The sequence below is a fragment of the Eubalaena glacialis genome, chromosome 3, assembly GCF_028564815.1.
Source record: "Eubalaena glacialis isolate mEubGla1 chromosome 3, mEubGla1.1.hap2.+ XY, whole genome shotgun sequence".
Taxonomy (NCBI): Eukaryota; Metazoa; Chordata; class Mammalia; order Artiodactyla; family Balaenidae; genus Eubalaena; species Eubalaena glacialis.
The window spans coordinates 59,403,226-59,421,443 of record NC_083718.1 but is presented as its reverse complement, the minus strand read 5'-3'; the positions used below and the strand labels follow the sequence as shown (position 1 = coordinate 59,421,443).

The following is an 18,218-nucleotide window of genomic DNA, read 5'->3' as shown; positions in this document are numbered from 1 at the left end:
ACGCAAGGGAGAAAGAATCAGTCCAGAGATCTTTTTGACTCCTGTCCAAGAAGAACTGACTAAAACGTCAGTTGGGCTCTAACAGAAAGAACCGAATGTTGTGGATGTCCAAGAAATCTGAGGATAAGGGAAAAGTGGCAGCAAGAGGAATAGAATATATGCCCAGTGTCAGGAGTTATTGGAGGAGCTGTGGCTTGATTGGTCAAGCATGTGAACCCCTGAAGACAAATAATCAGTTTTAAACATCTGTGAGTCCCAAAGAATACAAAGTCATCTTACTATAATGCCAGCCAATTAAGACATTTCTGCTCCCTTTTCCCTATTCGTTCCCTGTACTCCAACCTAGAGAGTCAGTAACAACAGCTACTGAGTAGGGAAGAAAGCAAGTAGGAAAGAGAGAAGCAGCTGACCACATTCCGTTTCTCTAAGGCTTTCCTTTCTAAATGTCAAATTGAGGCTGAATTTTGTGATTTAAAGTGATTGTAAGATAAGTGAGCAGAAAAGTCATGAGACTGGTTGTAATTTTCTTCTTAGTGGCAGAGGATAAAAATCACCCCTCTGAATTAATTTCAAGAGAACAGTTATGTTTTGACTATATCTCACAAGTCACACTATCTCAATGTAATGAGTACACAGATTTTCCACTGTACGGTTAGTGGAAACCTTTCAGAACTCGCAGGTTCAGGTTTTAGGAGGAAATAAGCACTGCAAACCCAAATTTATAAAATAAAAAATTTCCAATTCCTGTATTAGTTTTATTCACCAGTCACTACAGTAGAATCCTGAAATAAAGAATATAGAATATTCAAACCTTATGGAAAAATAAATGTAAAATTTGAATGAGAAAATTCAACCTCCCTAAGGCAGAGAGAAAATTCAGTGTACTTTCAGTAAAAAGAATATCAAACTCAAATCGACATAAAACATGCATTTTAGCCATGGTTATTAAGACAAAATAATTACTGAAATTCTCATCCAACCTTCCTGTATCAGCTATCCTAGGTATAATGGGTATAAATAAAGAATTTCAATTTTAAAGGAATTACAGTATTATGAAACTATTTTAACTATTCTAAAATCATATGAATCAATGAAGGAGTATGACCTTAAAATAAGGTTTAAGTATTGTAGCAGTGGTTAGATTTAGGTTCAGCTGCAGTGAGTAAAACCAAAAATAAAAAAAATAGTAATGGATTAAAAATACAAGGTTTCATTCTGTATAAATGAAGTTTGGAAGTTGGTGTTCCAGGTGGGTTGGAGGTTCTACAAAGTCATCAGTTCATCACTCCTTCCAGTTCATCTAAACTGCTCCCAGTTCATTACTTCACCATTCCTATGGTGTGCACTTGTACTCACGTTCAAGACGATTGCTAGATTCAACCACCACATCTATGTTCAAGGGAGCAGGAGGAATGAAAGGAGAGGAGCCCATTCCTTTTCTTTGAAGATAATTTCTCAGTTACTTCTCTTTTGCCAGAGTACATAGCTGCAAGGGAGTCCAGGAATTGTAATCTTTTAACTATGCACATTCTAATCTTGAATAAATTTGGGATTTTGTTATTAAGGTGGAAAGAGAAAATGAATGTTGAGGCAAGAAGTTAGGAGTCACTGGCATAGAGACAAATACATTTCTTCTAATAAAGTAGCTAGGTCAAGCATTGATTGCCGACAAATTAGAATTATTATTATTATTATTTTTTTTTATAAATTTATTTATTTATTTTTAGCTGTGTTGGGTCTTCGTTTCTGTGCGAGGGCTTTCTCCAGTTGTGGCAAGCGGGGGCCATTCTTCATCGCGGTGCGCGGGCCTCTCACTATCGCGGCCTCTCTTGTTGCCGAGCACAGGCTCCAGACGCGCAGCCTCAGTAGTTGTGGCTCACGGGCCCAGTTGCTCCGCGGCATGTGGGATCTTCCCAGACCAGGGCTCGAACCCGTGTCCCCTGCATTGGCAGGCAGATTCTCAACCACTGCGCCACCAGGGAAGCCCCCAAATTAGAATTATTGATAGAGATCCTTAATTGTATTGTTGATACAATTTTTAAAAAATGCTTGCTTTCTCTATGCAGAGAACATTTGTGTCGCTTGCAACCAAAGAAAGTAATTTATGATAAATTATCAGGAAACTCAGTAATTTGTTATATTACTTAAGTTCTCTGTTTCATTGAGAAGAGAAGCATTTCCAAGACAAATGTATGAATGCATTATTCAATTATTCATACAATAAACATCTACTAAATGTTTGGGTACTAGGGAAAAAAAAGACATGATATTTGTCTTCAAAGAGATGAAATCTAGTAGAGATAGATAGTCATGAAAAAATTTAAAGGTAAGAAAGTGTTATAGGTGCTGTAAGGAAGTATGTACCAGGTGTTGTGGGGATACAGAAGAGAGAGTTATTAGTTCTACAAAAGAGATTGAAGGGTATGTATCCAAAGTAAAGCACAAAGTGACAGTGACATTAAATTAAAAATTATTATGCAATTTTAAATATACCAAACAGCATTGAGAATAACATAATGAACATCACTCACTCTCCATAAGATATTATGAATATGATCACAGGATATACTTTTTATGAAAAATACTCCTCAACTTTGGTATGAAGTTTGAAATTATTAGCAATGATGTATATAGGTATAAATATCATAAACAAATGATCTTCCACTAGAGGTTGTTATTGTCATCAAATCAAAGTATAAAGAGTAGTGAGAATCTTCCTGAAATTGGAGAAGTATTAGAGAAAGTGTTGGGAATCTTTTAATATATTCTAAAGCAACAGTCGTTTGATAATTCTCAATTACTTTAATGTTAGACTCTCATAGAACTTTGACATAAATCTTTTTTTCAAATTTGCAGCTTATTTTTTAACGTGGCAAAGGGAAAAGGGACTAAAAGAATGTCTTGGGGGAGGGGTGGGAGGTGGTGGAGAGGGTGGATTTCCCATGAAAGTATTTGTAATTTTTGAAGTTGCTTAGAACATATGTATTTAAGGAATAAATACAAAACACATATATTTAAGGAATATTTCTGGGACTTCCCTGGCAGTCCAGTGGTTAGGACACCATGCTTCCACTGCAGCGGGTACGGGTTCAATCCCTGGTTGGGGAACTAGGATCCCACGTGCCACATGGCCAAAAAAAAAAAAAGGGAATATTTCTTATATGTCCAAAATCTAAATTCTAGTCCTCTGGCAAGTACTTCAACGGAACTTGGGGTCACTGCCAAAGCTATGTTTGCATGCCTGGGGTCAGGAGTTCATCAGGGAGCAAGAACTCTGCTAAAATGGCTGACATCCCATCAACACAGAGGCAGGCTCCCCTCTTTGTATAGTTTCTTTACATTGTTAAAAAATAGAGCTCCTTTTCAATAGTTTCTTTATATTGTTAAAAAGGAGTTTTTAAAAAAAATTGTTAAAAAATTAATCAAATTCAGAATAAAATGGCAAAGTCAAAAGTTGGCTGACGAAGACTCTCTACCTTTCCAAAAATATAAACATGCTAGATAATAATGTAAAAAATTGAAAAAAATATATGTTGACAATTTCAATATTTTGAAATCAAGAAAGGGGAAATTGCCAGGTTCTAGAAAAAGGAAAACAGAAAAATGGAGTATTAGAGGGAGCTGAAGCCAAGTACATGCTGAAGCCCAATGGCTCACGCGGATACTGGAACTGGAAGCATGTCGTGAGACTGGAAGAGTAAAAAGCAATGGCTATTGATACATGAACAGCGAGGATGAATCTCAGAATAATTCCACTGAGCGAAAGAAGCAACACCAAATAGAATACCTATTGTGTGATTCTATTTATAGAAAACTCTAGAACATGCAAACTAATCTAGAATGACAGCAGATCAGTGGTTGCCTGAGGATGGGGGAATAGGAGAGAGAACTTACAAAGAGGCACAAGGAAACTTTTTTGGGAGATAAATACATTTGCTGTCCTAACTGTTGTGATAGTTTCACAGGTGTATACATATGTCAAAACTTGTCAAATTGTATACTTTACATATGTAGAGTTCATTGTATGGCAGTTATACTGCATGAAGCTGTTAAAAAACAAACAAACAAAATGAAGATTCAAGCAATTTAAGCATATCCTCCTTCCTATTTTTATTTATGCAATATATTTGCTGAAGGAACTTGGTGGTTTGTCCCGTAGAGTTTCCCACATTCTGGATTTTATTGATTGCAAAAAAAAAAAATAATCCTTACCTTTTAGAACTATATAATGAAATATATATTTATCTTTTTTTATAGGTGAAATCCATGTGAGGGGTAGGGAAGAGGAGATTGGCCATATGGTGATAATTGTTCAAGCTGAATGATTGGCACATGAAGACATTATACTATTCTCTCTACTTTTTATGTGCTTAAACATTTTTTGTAATAAAAAGTTAAAATAAAACAAGTCCCAAGTCTCACCCCAGAGTTACTGAATCTCTTCAGGGTTGAGTATAGAAGTCTGCATTTAAAAAATAAACTCCCAAGATGATGAGGATCACTGCCCCAGACCAAGAAAAGGACTCTGATAGTGAAGTGAATTTCAGACTCCTGCCACAAGGTATGGGAATAGTTTTTGGTAGGTGTCCATTTCTTATCGAATCACAAAAGTAGTACATCAGCTCTTCTTCTTCAGAGAGATATTTATGGCTCTGCTTGCCTCTTCTACTGCTGAGGAAATTTTCTGATCCTTATATACATATTGTTTGATTTTGTTCTTATTCAGTCTTAAAAGGGTGATTATAATATTGGTTTGATTTATCATATAGGCTTAGTATGATTTGCCTGAATTACTCTGAATTTCAGCCCTGCATAGAACTGTGAAATATAAGAATTTGTCTTCTATATCTGTAGTTAATTCTATTACATCTTTGCTGTCTCTGTGATTCCTTCCTTCCTCAGGTTCCCATTGTCTCTTTTTCTATCGTCCCACTAGTAAAAAAACCACTCAAAAACCGTATGATAAACTCATTTATACAAGATTACTGATTAGAGTCATGAAGTGCTCTTCTCAGAGTAAGTTGATTTAAATAGGGCATAGGACTGAAGTCAAAGTTTTAAAAAAAGTATAGTGAAGGATTCTAAGGCATAAGTTAACCTAGTCAGGGAAGGATTTTGGGGTGATGGTGGTGAAGTTCCTTTCAAGACCCTGTAAAATTTTATCACGTAGGTTGTTACCTATTCATCCCATTGGAAGTGTATCCTTAGAAGAGTCAAATAGTGCAACTACAGCCTTTTCTTCTGTAACATGCATGGAAAATTTAGCTTTGGCTGCAAGTAATAAAAAGCCAACTTCGAACTTTCTTAAGTAGCTAAGAAAATTTATTGGCTCAGGGAAGTTACTAAATCCAGAGGAAGGTGGTAGGTTTCAATCTGGGTTCAAGCTCTTGCACCATGTGTCAGCTTTATCCGCAGGCTGGCTTCCCTCATGGTAGCAAAGTGGCTACAATAACTATGGGACTCACATGCATCCATCACACCAGGCAGAGAGAGAGAGAGACAGAGAGACAGAGAGACAGAGAGACAGAGAGAGATAGAGACAGAGACAGAGAGAGAGAGAGGACTTTTCTTCTCCCAACAAACACAAGATCTGGCCTTCCTTATGACTGGACCAATTTAGACTTGTGTTAGTGTCTATCACTGACAGAGTCAGGTGAGGACCTGATTAGGCTGATTATGTACCTCAGTTAGGGTCTACACTTGGAGCTGGAGCTGGGCCTGTTCCCATTCAAATCATTAGCTAACTTACAATTGCAGAGGGGTGGAAATGCACACTTGGGTGGGAGTCAACCAATAGTGCTCATTATAAATGCAATATAATAATATTCCACTCCATTAAATACCATAGTTTAAACTCTTCCATTTTTGTTCAACGTTGAACTTGTTTCCAGTTTTTGATACAGTATTATGATATTTTAAATTTGGAATTGCAGACCCACATGAAGGAAACAGAGCAGTGTAAGGTACAATAAGGAATGTAAAGACTCTGGAAAAGAGACAAAGCATGTCCTGTAGCTTACTGTCCTCACGTGAAAATGTAAGCCCACTGTTTCCAAATCTTCCACTTTTTAAAAAGAACCCCGAAAAGCATGTGAAATCTTCTGGCTTTTAACTGTGGCTAATTTTTTAAGCACCATGCAGGCCAAGCAAAATGCATTTGTGGGTTAGATCTGGACCTAGGCCACCAGTTTCTGTCATGTTATGAACCATGTTAGAACATTTTATAACACCTCCCCTCAAAGTAAGAGCTTCAGTCCTTTCATGGACCAGGGCTGCTAGTGTATGCTTAGTACTAAGAAAGCCATAGTGGGGAGAGAAGTGAGCATCACACATTATAGGAAGAATGCTTTGTTATTAGTTCTTTGGCATGTACTTAGAACTATTTTTCTGGTAGTGAGGATGAGTTTGTACCAAATCACCTTCACTGTCTCTTATCTAGGTTCTCTTGTGGCTTGTCTCTTATCTAGGTTCTCTTGTGACATCTCTTATCCAAGTTCTATTGTGAGGAACAGCTCGGTTTTACAGAATGACCCCTGGTGATTAGAGGTGTAACATGTGGCCATGGGACAGAGTTCTTTTCCTTGTAGCAAGCTGGCACATCAATGATCCTATAATAGTGACTTCGCTGTTATGCTCCACTTTAATAGGAGAATTAACTGGCAACAGCCAATGGTGGACACTGTTATTGCTGCCGAAGGCATATGGTCATGAATTTGGGAACATTAAACTTATTCGGGACTTGTGATTTAAAAATTTTATTATTTCCTTTTTCGGGGGCTGTTTCTTATTGAATGCAGATAATTATCACAGTGTTGCCATTTTTGTCAGAAAGCTTTTTTCTGGTTAGCAGATATCAGAAGGCAGAAACTGTCTTTTTCATCTATTGACTTTCTTATGGTGTCCAGTGTAACTTTACTAGTATTTCGTTTAGTAGAGGCTAAGTACATAGTTGTTGGCTTATTTATTAATAGATACAGATGTTTTGAGTTATATTTAACTTTATTAAATATCAAAAGACCAGCATTTATTGGGTCAGGCGCAGAGCTAGGTAGTCTCTTGGGTTACAGAGCTTAAAGAAGACCAGCAGGTAGGGGAAACACAAAACATTTGCAATACTCTTAATATGTCCCAGCATCTATAAACATTTAAATTAGGAAAAAGGCGGGGTGGGGGGCGCAGTGTGTGTGTGTGTGTGTGTGCGTGTGTGTGTAGAACTTGAGAGGGCTCTTTGGACAAATGTCTTATTTCTCAGGTAGCTTTTGGATCTAGGTGGGGAAATGAGTGCAGGGGAATTGAGGTAGGACAGAGGGAGAATTTTAAACTAAAGAAGTCACTCTAGAGCAGAAATCATTGGACATACACTTAACTCTTGCTGCAATATATTCACTTATTCATACAATAACATTTATGGAGTACTTTCTATGAGTCAGACACTATGCTAGGCATGGTGGAAGATAAAAATGAAGCAGGGCCTCAAAGATTCTCTAGTGGGATAAAGTATTGCACAGATTTACCCAGGTAAGGCTGACTATATTGGGCGCCACAAACCTATAGAAACAACGTGCTAAGGAAATTCAGAAAATTTCCTGGTCATTTTTGCCTGCAGTATCTGGGAAGGAGGATATCCACAGTTGACGGATCAGTACAATATCAGTAGATGAAAAAGAGTTAGCTTATTTTATCTCTACTAGTTTGTGCCACCAAATTTATGACCCCAAAGGATAAAAAGGTGCAAATGAGGGTACGTTTTCTTCATAAATACGTAATAGTGCTTCCTGTTCATTCCACGCAGGTTATTTTCCTCTTCAATCTCCCCTGAGTCTCACACAACGAACCGGCAAGGGAGCACTTCGTAAGTACACAGGACACCTTGAAAGAGGCACAGAAAAGAGTAACTGGCGAGAAAAGTTAGTATTCTTTAAAAGGTGACTTCCCTGAGCGTTACCGGGCATTATTAAGAATGAAAATATATGTAAGCCAGGTTTATGAGCAAGAACACAATCGCCCCAAACTCAGAATTATCTAAGAGCTCGGTAACCGCCGGGCAGGGCTTCAGCCCAACTCGCTCGGGGCTCGGGGACGGCCTCAGCTAGCCCGCGCGGACTGGCTCACGGCGCGGTTACCCTCCGGGAGGTTCTGAAGCGCCACGAGCGCCTCTAGCCCCTTCGCGGGTCCCTACTCGTAACAAGCCAGGTCGGCCGGGTCTTCACTCGCGGGCCCAACCCAACCACGGCCAGGTGCGGACGTGTACGCGCGTGCGCGCCCTCCGCCCAGGGCAGGGAAGGCGCCTCCGCCCTCAGGAGCGCGCACGCCGCGCCGAGGGGCCCGGACGCGCGCGCTCCCGATTCGCCACCGCCTCCTCCTCCTCCTCCTCCCCGGCCCCCCCCCCCCCCCTCGCCTCTTCCTGCCGGGCGGCCCTCCTCCCCTCCCTTCTCCGCTCCCTCCGCCCTGCTCCCTCCACCCTCCTAGGGCTCTGGCGGCGGCAGAGTGAACGGGACGGGCCCGGTCGCAGAGCGCGGGGCGGCGGGTGGGACCCGGGCGCCTGGCAGAGTTGTTCCGGCCCTGCCCGCGGAGACGTGAGGAGGTGAGGCGAGGGCGGCCTCCGAGGGGCCGGCGGGCAGACAAGAGACTGGGAGCCGGGCTGGGGGTGCTGGCGCCGGGGCAAGCCGGGGAGGGTAGCGGTGGGGGCCAGGCCCGGCACGGGATGCGAGAGGACCTCGGGAGGAAGGCTCGGGGAGGGTTCGGGACTGTCGGTGGCTTCCCGGACATCGCGGTTCTCCCGGGCGGCGGCTCTTCGCAGCCCGGGCGGGCCGGCTGTCGGGGTCGGCGCCCCTCACCTGGGGGCGGGGTTGGTGACTTGGGAGCTCGTTTCCAGCTGTGCCCTCCTGACATCGCCGCCGCCTCCGCCGTTGCCGCCCGCTGCTGCGCCGTGGCTGCTGCCGGGTTCGCAGTCCCAGCAGCCCCACGTCCGGGGGGCGTGTGGTTAGGTTATTTTCTTACCCACATTCAGGCATCTGTTCGTGACCGCGTCTTGCCCTCGCGCTCCCCCTGTCTCCGCCCGGGTCTTTGCTCCTCTTCTGCTGTTGATGCTTGTGGTTTTGCTGGATGGGATAGGCTGCGTCCTGGGCAGATCTCTACTTGCAAGAAATGCCCCGCTTCAAAGTTGACCGCCTGGCCATGCCAAACAACCCCCGTCCAGGTTGTGGGTGCTCAGTGTCCTGATAACTGAGTCAAAGTTTCTGAGACTGGGCTGGTAGTTTGCACTGGTCGCCAACGGTGCAGGACTGGGCAGTGCGTCAGCATGTGGAAAGGGGCCACTGGCCAGCGGGAGGTGTCCGGGTGCTAGGGGAATGGACCGACAGGGTTTGTTTCTGATCCAGGGCAGTGTGTCCAGGTGCTTCTGTATTCTCCTTATACTTCTCAGGATCATCCTAGAAAATGTACCAAAATTCACCTGGTCACTTGCAGAACTGAGGGTTTCATGTAAGTGATAAGAATTGTCAACCTCATTATGCTAACGGTAAGGAGAACTTTTGCTTGCCTGACAGATTTCAGCGCTGACTGGAAACTGATTTCAGGGTCTGCATTTTTGGTACAGGAAGGTTTAGGGATTTTTAAAAATACATTTAAATTATCTTGTACATGGTGGGAGGTAAGTAGTTGCTTCTTAACGATTCTGACAACACGATATCGTGAAAACCTTCTGACTTTTCTCATAATAGTGTTTATATGTGGCTTCTGCTGCACTTCTGTAGAATATCCAGTAGTATGATGTCAGAAGATACAAACATGAAGTTTGCTTGTGGTCAAATTGGAAGTGGATTTTGTGCATGGAAAATATTGGTCCACAAGTTGCTCCTACTGGAAAACTGGCCTGTGATTCGTTAGCTCAACAAAGTTCCATGTGAAACTGACAACGAAATTACAAAGGAGAAAGACCAGATGAATTTAATGTATGCATTATCTTCAAATTGTATTAAATGCTTGCTTGGTTGGGGAGTTAGTTGAGACTGAGTTAGACTGATGTCTCTATTAAATCAGGTCAAAATGTGCCCTGGTATTATGTATTAACAAGTCATCTGGAGAGAAGTGGATGTAGTCTTTATAGGTGAATGTACTATATAGCCTACATTGTATTCTAGAAAGCTGGAAACAAGGTAGTACCAGTACACTGGGACATGTAGTGAATATACCAACCAGCATAAAAAGGTGTAACTGTCAGTGTATGACTTTTTTTTTCGCCTGAGTTATTTGATGGGAATTTTTATACATTATAATTGTGATGTTCTGAGAATTTTTGTTCTTTTGCGAATTGTTTCATGATTCAGACCATTTTCTTTTCACTCTAGTAGTTTTTATGGTGTTTTTTAATTTGAATAACAGAATTTTATTGAGTATGTGAAACAGAAGTTTTTATGTTTATCAGCTCACCAATTCTAAATTTGTGACTTCTAAAAACTTATAATTAAAATTTTCTTTGCCTTAACCCAAAGTTGAACTCGTTCAATTACTGTATATTTATTTGAACTCAGATGATACAGCATTAAAGCTGATAGTCCTTTTATCCATTCTTTTGGAGTAGTCAAAAGAAGGAATTCTCTTGTGCCAAGTAAAAATATTATGAGTCGGAGATAGCCGGGTTTCTAGAGATTAACTTTGAAGAGAGTAGTAGCTAAGTAGCAAAACTTTCTTGTATTGAGGGTGTAGAACTGGGTCTGCATTCTAGCCTACTATTGCCTTGAAGTGGTGTAGGGATGATTATGGATGGATAGAGGGTGTTTGGAGAATGACATAGATACTGTAGGCTATGGGATTGCCAGGCACAGAGGTTTTTTGCTATGTCTCACAAGTTTTAATGAGTTGCTACATATGTATAGCTCTTGCTTTATATAAATAAGTCAGCCTGTGGGTCTGAGCAAGACCAGCAGCCCAAGGCTATTCCAGCCTCTGGTACTGCAAGGACAGCTCTGGAATTTCTTATACAGATAGTCTTATGAGCATTTGGCACCACAGATAGTGGAGGCAAAGAAAATCGAGCCTTGAGCCTGAGTTACGGTAAAACATACTCAGTTTTTTTTTTTAATTTAAAATATTTATTTATTTATTTGGTTGTGCCGGGTCTTAGTTGCGGCTTGTGGGCTCCTTAGTTGCAGCTTACGGGCTCCTTAGTTGTGGCATGTGAACTCTTAGTTGCGGCATGCGTGTGGGATCTAGTTCCCTGGCCAGGGATGGAACCTGAGCCCCCTGCATTGGGAGTGCAGAGTCTTACCCACTGGACCACCAGGGAAGTCCCAAAACATACTCAGTTTTTAAGGAGAGGTTTAATATTGTGAGCATGGAGAAAGACATTGCTTCACCTGACTCTTGGCTTTTCAGAGTGGTTAATAATTTTCACTTTATGGTCAATATTTGAAATTAGGTATAAGTACCTGACTATCAGTGGACCCTAATAAGAAATAGTTAATGGAATTAAGCAGAACTTGTATCTCAACATTCTCTTTTTCATACTTCATTTACTTTCCATATTGCACTCATTCAACAGATAGGATGCCATACTTGAGTATTGCAAGTTTGTGTTCTTGCTGACTTCTTTTTGTCATCTTTTGGTGTTTTTTGGTGTAATTTTTGGGATTTTCCTGGGAAACTTATAGGCATATATTCAGTTGATTTGGAGTTAGATTTGGGCTAAGATTATTAGCCCACTTGAAATTCTGAGCCTTCTTGTTTTCTAAATAACCTTAAAAATAGAAAACACGATTCTTTATAAACACTCATGAAAAATCTGGCTACAGACTGTGTTGTTGTGATAGACATAGTACAGCCAAAAATATATTCAAGAAACTTCCCTTCTCACCCAGTTTAGTAAGCTTAAATAAGAAGAAAATAAAGTATTTTTTTCAATAAAAGCCTAGTTTTCCCAGAATATCAAGTCTAACAACTGTTTGCTGTACTATTTTCCCCCTTGCCTCTTCTAAGTTCAACAAGTACTACATGTCTCTAGTCCATGGCAAAAACTTAATTTTAGTAGTAGGGGATTCTCAGTGCAGGCTTGTGCTGGAGAATTTGATAGGGAAACACCAGGTATGGAAATTTACTTTTTTTACAGCACTGGTTTTCTCTGTACCCAGGTTCTTAGTGGAGTGGGGGAATGGACACATATCACAATTACATGGACCTTTTTTCATACTATATTTCCTTTTCCTCTCCTCCTCTTTCTCCTAACCCTTTGCTAAATGAGCCGTTGCTACTAGTAGGGTGTTGTAGCCCTCGGTTGTAGCTGAACAAAGGCTGAGAACCTTGGCCTTTTGCTAATACTTCCTAAGCCAAATTTCCACTCCCTGTAATTTGCCTTCTGGCGGTATCAATAGGCACCTCTGTTACTCTCATTTTTGAAGAGACATATCAATTTTGGTGGTGAAGAGATTACCTATGTAACTAAGAGTGAGATTTATTGCATTGTGTAGCATACATGGAAGAGAGACTAGGAGATTGCTTAGCTGAACATTTATGAACTGTTTTGACTGTGGCTCACAGTAAGAAATACATCTTATACCCTGATTCAACACACACACACACACACACACACACACAGTTGAAAGTAAAGTTTGGTGAAACAATACTTATCTTTTCAGGACCTTGCTGGGGCTGGCTCATCAGTTGGCTTGTAAGAGCAATCGTGCCTCTCTTCCCACCAAACTCCATGTGTAGCTTGAAATTGGCCCTGGTGGGAGTATTTACACCAGGGACACCTGCAAATGTTACAGTTCGGAGCTTTTCTCTCTCCTCTGGATAGCCAGTTAAACATTTACAGCATACCGCAGCACTGCCTACAACACACTTTGGTATTTTCTATTTCATTTTATTAAAAAATGCTGGGTTTTGACACCCAAATTGATTTTACAGCCAGATAATGGATAACAGTTTATAGTTAAAAACTGGTTTAGTTCACCCTCTTCACTTTGTGGATGAACACACTAAAAGATTGAAGTTCAAGGTCACATAGCTAGTCATTAGCAAAGCCAGGTCTGGGGACTCCTAATCTGGAGTTGTTTCTAGTGGACTTATCTCTTTTCCTAACCCAAGCCATTCATGTAGCTCAATTAGAGTGTTTAATATATGTAAGACATTGTGTTAAGCAGTTTGAATAGAGATGAATAAGGCATGAACCTTGACCCTGAGGCATTATGCTTACGTGGGGGATTAAATATGGAAACAAAGATAATGTAAGGCAGAAAGTAATGTGTGCTAAAGAGATAAAGATAAGGCAGTACAAGTTAGAGAGAGGAGGGAGAGATTACTTTTAGTTGTAAGGATATGAGAAGAGGTGACATTTAAACCATGCTTTGAAGAATGGGTAGGATTTGGACATGTGGAAATAGGACAAATAGTATATAGAGAAAGGCCTTTCTGGGCCAGAGGCCAGGGCGATCAAAGGTATGGAGGGAAAGAGCTAGGCAAGAAAGAGTCAGTACCAGATGGTGAAGAGCCTTGAAGGCCAGTTTTCCTTTCTGCTTTTCAACTCGTCTTTCATTTTTGTCTCTGGAGTCATCTAGTACTTCTTAATGTTAAATAAGCTTTGTATGCTGTGCTCCTGATTAGACTATGACCCAGAGAACACTTAAGTATTCTTAGAGTAAAAGCTGAGGGAAAAATTATTAGTGTAAGAGAAACAACCTTGAGTTTATCAATCCTAAAACTGTTGGAAAGAAAGGGAAAATATTTTCTTTGTAAGGAGATGCCATTATTTTTTGTTTGGCCAAATAGACAGCATCAAATTGGCTGTAGCAGTACAGGAAGCAGTTTTGAAAGTCTTTTCAAAGCGTCTTTAAAAATGTGCTTTCTAAATGACTGGATCTTAATTTTTGGAGGCAGGTTTGGTTTAGGCAGAAAGGCAGTTTATACAGATCCACAGCTGAGCTGACTGCTTTTCACAATTTAGGGCAGCAAAGCAGGGTATTTCATACTATAGCCAGTTGTGAAGGATAGATTTTTTACTCAAAGAAGTTCCTTTGATTTCAGCATTTATGTCTTTGACAGCCTGTATGACTGGAGATGTTTTGAAGTCTTGGATGGAGCTTGCTTTGTTCCACAGGGGAATTAGGTGGCTAGAAATGAAGGCAAATGACAGTAAGTTGTGTCTGTTAATCAAATTGAAGCTCTGGTGGTAGTTCTCAAGGTTTTCTGTCTGTTGATGATTTCATACTCACTGCTTCTAATTAAAATGATGCACACTCAATTTGAAGAAGCTTTACTTCTCTTTGACCTACCAGTTCTACAAAGCTAAAAGCCCTTTTTGAATGTTGCCCAGGTAACAACACATACAGACTGTTAAAAGTGTGTGGAAAATTTTGGTAATCTTGGTAATGAAGTTGCTATAGTAAAAAGCTGCTTGGTTGGTAAAAAGCTGGGCTACTTCTGGATGGTTGACAAGGAATTTTTGGGATGAGCTTTGGTTCCAAAATAAATGTGAATTATGTCTTTGCCATACTGTTTTCCTCATTTATTTAAGCTTCTGATATGTAAAGTATATTGTCCTGTTACTTTAGGTTTTAGCAGTTTCATATGAACCTCTCCACAAAATAGCACACCCCAAATAGCATGATAAGAGTTTAGATGCAGCATGCTTCAGATACCTCGCACCATTTGAATGGTGTAGCTAATCATGTCAGCACAGAGGTGGGTTTTTTTTTTTTTAAAGATGTGTTAGGTTTTACAAATTGAGTTTATTAAAATTCTTCCAAATTTTCTACCATCATTTTTTTGTGATACAAAGTGTGATGTTGATGTCCTTAATTTAAACTATGCAAACATTTTTCTAAAGATATACACATGCACATGGATGTGTGTATTTATATGTACGTATAACACACACCCCACCCACTAGCTGTTGGAATTTATGGCGAAAACACAGTCTACCTGGTAAATGACTAAAAATAAGTGGTCTGGCTCTTTGAAGACTATCTTTCAAGTCACAAATATGAAAGTAATGCAAACCCAAAGGGATTTTTTGAATGCCACATTTCCAGAAAAGTAGCACATTTTAAAAGGCAAGTGTAGAATTCATTCATGTACCAGTGAAGGATTTCTCAACCTCTCCCTTACCCTGTGTATTATGTACACCCATATTCTTCCCTCATTGTCAGCAGTAGGCAAAATTACAGGACTTTAAAAATCAAACTTCACCAGAGGGGATGCAAATAACAAACACTATTTTTAGTAAAAATACAAACTTGTGGTTTTCAGTTTTGGAGGTTTAAGAGACATGTAACACTAGTTTTTGATAAACAATGTAGAGTATTTATTCTGTGCTTCAAGATGTACTTTGTCATTTTTGAGTCCTCTTGCTAGGAGCATTGTATAAATGCAAATGGTTGTTAGAGTGGATATTAGGTATTTCCTTGAATAGTTTCTCTTTAGTAAATTTATCTTGGTATGACACTTTGAATGAATTATATTTTAGTTTAGTGAAAAGTCAACCATTGACAGGAGCCTATACATATAGTGGCAGACAGTATGATTTCTTAGGTTGTTTTATAGTAATTTTGTTGTCTCAGCAGCTAATAGCCATCAGACTGTATTCATTTATTATTTTATTTTCACAAAGATCTTCTCTCATGGACTGTATTCTTTCATTTAAAATCTTTGTCTCATATTTTGCCCTGCTGTTAGTGGTCAAATTTGGAACAATATTTTGATTTGACTTTGTCCTAGTCTTCCTATGCAAAGATGTATTACTGCCTATCAAGTTGGTACTAAATTGTAATTCAGTTAATGTCTTCTTTCCTCCATCCATTTTTTCCTCTCAATATTCTAGAATTGATTCCAACACTAACCCAAGCTTCCTGGTTAACATTAATGTGAAAAATGAGATTAGATGTTATTATTTAAATCCTAGGACCACCTGTTTGCCAGTAGTAGTGAACCTGTAAAATTTTTATGCATGAGTTAGGCAGCTTAATTTTTCACTAATGAGTCTAGGCCTCTAATTATGTATTTATTTTATTTTATTTGGCTGCGTCGGGTCTTAGTTGCAGCACGTGGGATCTTCGTTGTGGCATGTGGGATCTTTCGTTGTGGTGCGCGGGCTCAGTAGTTGTGGCACACGGGCTTAGTTGCCCTGCGGCACGTGGGATCTTAGTTCCCCAACCAGGGATTGAACCCGCGACCCCTGCATTGGAAGGTGGATTCTTAACCATTGGACCACCAGGGAAGTCCCCTATTTTATTTAATTTTCAAATTGAAGTATAGTTGATTTAAAAAGTGTTAGTTTCAGGTATACAACAAAGTGATTCAGTTATACATATGTATATGTATATGCATATATATATATTCTTTTTCAGATTCTTTTCATTATAGATTATTACATGATATTGAATATAGTTCCCTGTGCTATATAGTAGGTCCTTGTTGTTTATCTATTTTATATATAGTAGTGTGTATATGTTAATCCCAAACTCCCAGTTTATCCCTCCTCCCCCTCTCCCTTTTACCCTTGGTAACCATAAGTTTGTTTTCCATGTCTGTGAGTCTATTTCTGTTTTGTAAATAAGTTCATTTTTATCACTTTTTAGATTCCACATATTAGTGATATCATATGATATTTGTCTTTCTCTGTCTGGTTTACTTCACTTAGTATGATAATCTTTAGGTCCATCCATGTTGGTGCAAATGGCATTATTTCATTCTTTTTTATGGCTGAGTAATATTCCATTGTGTATATATACCACATTTTCGTTATCCATTCATCTGTCAGTGGACATTTAGTTTGCTTCCATGTCTTGGCTATTGTAAATAGTGCTGCTATGAACAATGGGGTGTTCTAATTTTTAAAAATTCTGACATGTGTTTTATATTTCTTGTCAATTTTGTCAATAGTTTTGATAGATGAAACAGGTTTCTCCTGTTGCACTTGGTTTCACAAACAATAAAATAGCAATCTCTACCATTTGAAAATATCAGGTAAAAGTTTTAAAAGATAATCTAACAATAGTAGGTTAGAGAAACCAGTTTGTTTAGCAATTAATATGATACCTCTCATTTTGTTTGTAAATTTCATTATGTTTGCATGCTAGATGTAGTAGAACTTTATTATGCTCCACTGAGAATTTACTTTTCTAGATAGAGAACTCTAGCAATTTTTGTACTTGTGAGAATTTCATTTGGAAGAGGAGCATGATAATAGTAGATTTTAGAAACTTTGGTTGGCCAAAGGGAATGGAAAAAAAAAATCAACTTTAAGTTGCAAATATAACTAAAAACATTTTTTGGTTTTGTGGAAGACAAGGTGGATAGAACGTAAGACCTTAGTTCTTGATCTAGTGCTGCTATGAGATTCTGAGAGCGTAAGTGATTTGCCACAGTTTTTTTCTCTTTGCATAACAATAATAATAAACTAACATTATTGAGTGTTTAATGGGTTAGTTATTATATTAGATAGTATGCATTATCTAGTTAATTTTTGCAATAACTATCTAAGGTAGAAACTATTATAATGTCATTCCCAGTTTGCAGATGAGGGAACAGGCTTAGAGAAAGTAACTTATGATCACACAGCTCATAAGAGGCAGGTCTCTTGCTTCTAAATTTGCCTCATAGTGACTCTCAACTACTACTCTGTATTGATGATTCATTAAATGGGGTTGATGATACTTGCCTTGCCTATTTCATAGGGTGGTTATGAGGACCAAAAAGGTAAGGTTTACAAAGGAACACCTATAAACGTGCCTGGTGTTTTCATTTTACTGGATGATTTTTGAGAAGCCAAAGAAGTCATTGAAATAGATAAGCATGTATATTACTTTTAATCACTAAAATAAGTCAAACCATACAATAAAATAAGTAGAGCAAAATAAAATGGATTTTGAAAGGCTGCTATCTGCAAGGCAGAAGACATGTTTTGTGTGGGTCCAGAGGATCGGTGAGGGAAAGACGAAGGGAAGCAGAAATGTAGGATGTATTGAATGAAAAGTGGATTGGATGCTCTCTACCAACCTGAACTCTTTCTGCAATGAGGAGGAGTATATAAATGACATTAGATGACCTCTGAGAGCCTTCCAACATCAAGATTTATGGCTGTTTGTAATGGGTGACTTTTATTTTAACACCTCAAAATAGCTAGATACACCCAAAAAACTTTTATTTTAGCTTGGATAATTAACAATCACCATTCCTTAAATGTCAGGTTTTTTTTGAACTTAGGGTGGAAAAAAAGTATATGG

The 18,218-nt window shown here is 39.3% G+C and overlaps 2 protein-coding genes across 4 annotated transcripts in view; both read left to right on the top strand.

Moving 5' to 3' along the window:
* The window catches only part of LOC133087006 (heterogeneous nuclear ribonucleoprotein H-like), a 49,909-nt gene extending 41,816 nt beyond the window's left edge, over positions 1-8,093 (top strand). The window contains 1 exon segment of the mRNA XM_061183783.1: positions 8,017-8,093. Within this exon segment, the coding sequence (XP_061039766.1) occupies positions 8,017-8,093 (77 nt within the window).
* A 366-nt stretch (positions 8,094-8,459) lies between these two features.
* Positions 8,460-18,218, top strand: part of RABGAP1L (RAB GTPase activating protein 1 like) — a 655,755-nt gene continuing 645,996 nt past the window's right edge. For all 3 annotated transcript variants that reach the window (XM_061185687.1, XM_061185686.1, XM_061185688.1), the window contains exon 1: positions 8,460-8,584. The gene's annotated coding sequence lies outside the window, so the exon portion shown is untranslated. The remainder of the gene's footprint in view (positions 8,585-18,218) is intronic.